This window comes from Eremomyces bilateralis (assembly GCF_010015585.1).
Source record: "Eremomyces bilateralis CBS 781.70 unplaced genomic scaffold P152scaffold_72, whole genome shotgun sequence".
NCBI classification, from domain to species: domain Eukaryota; kingdom Fungi; phylum Ascomycota; class Dothideomycetes; order Eremomycetales; family Eremomycetaceae; genus Eremomyces; species Eremomyces bilateralis.
Window position 1 is genome coordinate 1 of NW_022985138.1, and position 5,625 is coordinate 5,625.

The 5,625-nt window shown below is 49.5% G+C and overlaps 3 protein-coding genes across 3 annotated transcripts; 2 read left to right on the forward strand and 1 right to left on the reverse strand.

Moving 5' to 3' along the window:
• Positions 1-54: 54 nt before the first annotated feature.
• P152DRAFT_477841 (uncharacterized protein) lies at positions 55-812 on the forward strand (the record flags this gene model as incomplete). Its single annotated transcript, XM_033681616.1, has 2 exons — positions 55-422; positions 782-812. 2 exons carry the CDS (start codon positions 55-57, stop codon positions 810-812), a joined length of 399 nt encoding a protein of 132 aa, XP_033529459.1.
• An 878-nt stretch (positions 813-1,690) lies between these two features.
• P152DRAFT_503172 (uncharacterized protein) lies at positions 1,691-2,521 on the forward strand (the record flags this gene model as incomplete). Its single annotated transcript, XM_033682343.1, has 1 exon — positions 1,691-2,521. The coding sequence occupies one exon, from the start codon at positions 1,691-1,693 to the stop codon at positions 2,519-2,521; it is 831 nt and encodes a 276-aa protein (XP_033529460.1).
• On the reverse strand, positions 2,383-5,625 carry P152DRAFT_425994 (ATP-dependent DNA helicase). Its single transcript, XM_033677248.1, has 2 exons — positions 5,388-5,625; positions 2,383-5,305 (listed from the first exon to the last, which is right to left on the reverse strand). Exon 2 carries the CDS (start codon positions 5,155-5,157, stop codon positions 2,674-2,676), a length of 2,484 nt encoding a protein of 827 aa, XP_033529461.1. The 5' UTR covers positions 5,158-5,305; positions 5,388-5,625; the 3' UTR covers positions 2,383-2,673.

A 5,625-nucleotide genomic window follows, 5' to 3' on the forward strand; every position in this document is an offset into this window, starting at 1 on the left:
AGAAGGTCTCAAAGACGCAGTAAAGCGCAGAGAGTAAACGAGATATGCCAATTCATGCGGAAAAAAAAAATTACATTACGAGAATTTATCCATGTCTACGCGACGACTCAAGGGTCTGGTGGTTATGGAGAGCGCCCTGCCACGCGTGCCAAACGGCTCGCCGAGGCCGTCTACGGTCAACCAGAGGTCTTAGACGCGCTGCAAGAACACCCCGCGTCTGGTGCGACAGGAATTGTCACTGTAAAGGGTCTGAGGAAGGAAATGAAGGCACTGGAAGAAGCCGGAGGTATGTTTAGTGCCTACCAAGTCGACCGTGTCCAAGAGAGAACTTCACCTGCCGGCATGGGAAGGGAGAAAGAGCCAGAGGGACAGAAAGTCGAGGACTACGAGCGTATACTGGGCGATATGCAGTTTGGGCAGATGTACGAGCAAGTTAACACTCATGCTCCTCTTCTATGTGGATTGCTTAATGGCATCATGGCGCCCAAGAGAGAGAGAAAAGATCGATCACTACGGGACCCTGTCAAATTCAACCACAGGATTGCGATAATCACGTCGATTCTCTGCTATTCTCGGGCGTCGGAAGGGAGCAACAAGTTTCCCCGCGTATTTGGTGCCTTTCTGCACTCAAATGGCGTGAAACGGCGTATCCTCGATCTTCTTCACCAGTTTGGGGTTTGTGAAGGCTACAAGGGAGTCCACAGACATCTCGAAACCGTGGCAGAACAAGCAAAGGCATCTTCACCGCCTCTCAGCATAGACGTCGACTGATTGCAACTAGGGAACGGTCCGTCGATATGGTCAGCAACTAGATGCCTGTGTTGTGTATGACAATTTCGACTATCGAGAAGGTATTAAGCACCAGCTCATTTCAAATCACGCAGAAATGCGCTCTGTGACAACGGGAAAGGTTTTCAGAGGCGCCGATATCCCCTCTGGTGGTTTAAAGCAGTCAATGCTGCACCGCGAGGTTCCACTTACAATAGAGGATCTTCTATACTCTCCTGGTGCAGCAGTATATGACGAGACCGCCGCCAAGATTGATACCTACTTTATAGCGGAGGCAATTCGATCGGTATATCCACTCGCGATCAAATCTATCTTCTCTACGTCCGGTATACCTTACCCCGCTATGCCAACAGTCGAGTTACTCGAGCTTCGAAAGACAGACAGCAAGACGCTCGGTCCGATTCTCTTCAACGAAGGTACTCTAGATGGCTCCTACGAGGTTATAGAGAGCATCTACAAGCACCAATTCCAACTAGATAATAAAGAATTCGACAACCGTCTGTTCTTGGCGTTTGGCGATCAAAAAACCTCTTCACTTATCCGATCTATGCAGGCTGAGCAAGTCGACGCGTCTATGGCGTATGATAGAAAAGACTGGCTGATAGGAGTCGCTGCTCTCTTTCACCTGCGTATGAATTTTCTATGGCTTATGCAAAAGACACATTACGGAAACATGGAGCAACAGGACGCTTCAACTCTCTATCACAACATCAACTTCTGGGGACGAAAGAATATTCCAGCGGACCGTGCAGCTTTTCAGGTTCTAGAAGAGCTAGTGCTTCACAGTTTCGACGCTCGAGTTGTTGGACTACTTTATACTCGCCTCGAGCAGTACGGCATCGATATCTCCGATCAAGAGGGGGTTGACAAGGCAATTCGGAACATGGATACTAGAGGGTTCATGGAACTGGTGGAGGATGTTCGCAGATCCGCATTTGAGCCGGAAGCCTGGCGACCATCGAAGGAGAAGCATACCAACAATACAGTCGATGAGGAGTTCCTTAGTCATGCTCGATACCTTCAACAAATGGTTGTGTACAAGACCTTGAAGTACGGCATCAAAAACGGAGATATAGGACTCATCGACCGAGTCATTGGTGTCTGTTGCTTTTACTTCGAGGGGACTGGACAATCAAACTACGCATTCGAAATGCTCTATCTAAAACGGCTCACCAGCACCAAAGCTTGTGACAAGGAGCTTCGGCGCGCAATACTCTCGAATAGCCTCGTTAACCCGCATGGCTGTCGGGACACCTGGCAAGAAGTCGATCGTAGCCTTGAATATCTGAACCTGGAGCTGAAAAGAGAGCTTTGGGCCCGTCGAACGTCGACTTTCGGATTGGATGCTCTGTTCAAGACTACCTCATTAACGGCAGAATATACTGTTTGTCTACGCAGGGCAGTAGAGGACGCATTCGCCCGGAAGGGCAACTCCACACATTCTGTGCCCTCCGCGATGGATGATATTCATACATTAGCCTTTGAGCTGGCATGCGACTCGATTAAATTTTATGACGGCGGCAGGGAGGCAAGACATCAAGCACCAGACATACATACGATCGGGCTCGGAAGAGTAGCAACTCAAAAATTGGAGGTGTTTAATGCAAAGGTCATAAGAGATGAAGATCGAATAGTCGTACCACCTTATGAGAGGAGAGGAGCCACGGCTGATTTAGATCCTAATAGCGACACGATGGCGATATTGGTATGCGCATGCTCATGGAGTTTCTAGTCTCGTGCTAACAGACGTCGCCAGCCCTTGGCAGACAGAGATGTAGCCCATGAATGGGGTTTACCTTCGGACGTCGAGTCAGAGTAACCTATCTATAATGTCCACTCGCTGTGGTTGTAGCGGCTATTATTCCCTTTCTTGTTGCGAGGGCTTCACCTTGCGTTAGAGTCTAGAACGCCGAGGACGACCCGTTTCGTTTCTACTTCCCCCCCCCGGGTTAATATGGGACGTTTCAAGGCCCGATTACCATCAATTACACCTGATACCTCATTCTCGCCGTCTTCGAGAACACCTGACCTAGCAGAAGAATAATCTACGTTTGTAGATGTCATCAACCTACCCATAGATGTAAATGACGAGTTCGCTGATACTATGGTCATTGGTAGGGTAGGTAGATGGGAAGAGCACGAGGCTGACACCTCCCTTGCCTGAGCAATGATCCGCTCTAGCGAGGAAACGTACTCTTCTCGCTCACGCGCGAGTAATACTCTTCGTTCCTGATCAGGAGTTATCAGAGTCTCTGCTTCTATAGACAATCTTCTCTTCCGACCTCTGTGTTGAGATACTTGCTGTTCGACTGTGGGATGAGCGTGTTCGAATGGCGCCCTTCGTATTAGAACTTGAGCTGCCGCTGCGGTTCCTGGTGTATAGCGTCCGGGCCAGTTCCTCACTACATAGGACTTGATTTTATTGAACTCTTCGAACAGCTCATGGGAATGGTCTTTCATCCAAGCCGATTTCGTAAACTTCTCCAACTCAGCAGCCGAGCGGATGTTCGTATACTCTCTCGATATTGATATCCACTCTTCCTTCGGCGCGAATAACCGTGCTGAGAGTTCTGGCTTCATCATCCGATGTGCCGAATTCACAACGTTATCTCCCCAGAGGGTCAGGCGGTCATAAAATGCGCCGGATGCCGTTCCAGTCTGGGGCTTACGAAGACCAGTTGTGGTATCCCATGGGAAAGGTACCGCCCGCGCCAGATCTGGGTTACAGACATTACAGCACTCCTGCGGTTCAGGAGCCGGTAACCTAGATGCTGGATCCGATAGACTCTCTTGTAGCCAATCCATTAGGATTCGGCGTAGGCATGCGGATCGATTAACAAGATTGAATAGCGCCGGACAGTCATCGTGTAGGTCTGTTCGGCGTTCTCTCTCCGTTTTGCGTCGGTGCTGCTCTCCTGGTATATCATATTTAATGGCGTCTACGGCAATATCCGATTCATCATCTAGGATGTCACCGCCCACTCCTGGATCAGCAGAGTACGACTGAGCTAACCGGCTCGTGTTGGAAGGCCGTCTTAAACACGACGGCGTCTGAGTTCTGGATAGAAGCGCCGGTCTTGTCGATAAGATCCTGTCACCTATCGCCCAACTTTCCACCAAGAAGATGGCCTCTCCTTTAATGCCAGCCATCCTAGCTGCACGGCCAAATCGTTGGATAAGGACGCATAAGAGTCGTTCCAGAGGGAAGCCGTATTGGACAACTCGTGTGACATCCGAGAGATCTACCCCCGTTCCTAATGATTCTGTGGCCACCATAATTCGGATCTTAGAGTCCGCTTTGGAAAACTGGTCGTATATAGCATTCTTGTCGTTTGGAGTAGTGTGTGAATGGTAGACCTGGATAATCTGCTTGCAGTCGTGGGCCCCGACGGCCCCAGCTGAGAGTTTCTGTAGCCAGCCTCGCAGACATTCCGCACATTTTTGGATATCACGTCGGGAGTCTATAAAGATTATAGTCTTCGGAATTCGTTCCGGCGTTGGCGAGCCGTTTATGATGGCGTCCTGCAGAACAAAGAAGAGGCTTGTAAATCTCTTCGTTGTCCGTGGTTGGATCATCTCGACGATCAACTTGATCTCTGGCCTATCAATGGATGATCGGAAGAACTCGCAGCTGGCCTGGAATCCTGTCATTTTTGTCGCAGTGTCTAATGTCGTCCGGTCCAGGGTGGCAGAGCAGCCAAACCAAGGGACACCTCCTCCTAGCCGTCGGCGAAGGAGAGAGAGCTGTGCATACTGTGGACGGATACCACTTCCCCAGAGGGCCACTAAATGGAGCTCATCTACAGCCACGATACAGACACGCTTCTTGAAAGTCGGGCTGCTAGCTATTGACCGAAACCAACCTGCGGCAATCTCTGGGCCCATGATAATATGAGTATACGCTCCCATTTCAATCTCTTGGGCTAATTTCTGGGTCTTGTCTGTTCTGCCATTGATGAACACGGATCTCGCGCCCGGAAGCCTTTGGATTTTGATACACTGCTCCTGTCCAATTCGATCCAAAGGGATGATGATGAGGGCGATGCCACCGCGACAAAACAACGGCCCTGCCTGGAATATCACACTTTTGCCGAAAGATGTCTTGGCTGCAAGAAGAAGGTCCTCTTTCTTGAATACTAAATGCCATATAGCATCAACCTGCTTCTGACGAGGCTCGAATGGGTAGAGATGGCGGTCTAGGCCAGCCCGGATGATGCCCTTCTGCACTTCCTCGGGCGCGTTTCTTGCACCTTCGACCAACCGCTGTATAGCCAGCATGCTCGTGGTGCTATAAGCATCGTGGACGAGATCTCTGGCGATGTCCACAGTCTCTCCACGCCGCCTTCGAAAGCTCGCCTTGCTTCGCATGGGGAATATGAAACAAAATGTGCTCAATAATGAGATATTCACGTGAATACTGACTGAGGAAGGCGTTATACGGCATCCAATGAGTGTTTTCTAGGCTCATTCGACTGTAAACCCGAGAACGACGGCTGGACGACGATTTCAGCGCAGTCTAGTTCACCACATATTAGCGTTTTTCACCAGACAGAAGCATGGGCATGTAAAAAAAAAATCAATTACGAGATAGAGCATACTTTAATACACAATTGATTGAATTTTGGAGTACACAGGTCGTGTTTTGATGTAGTTATTGATGGATTGTGATTTTGCCAAACGGACAGACACACACACAAAACACTAGAAAGTAAGAGCAGAGCAGTGCGGCTGATGGACAGCGTCCTCAGGCTATCTATCAGAGGAGTAGTTTAAGTAACGTGACTGTCCAAAAAAGGCTAGACTCCTCTGAGAGATAGCCTGAGCTAGCTGAGGTAA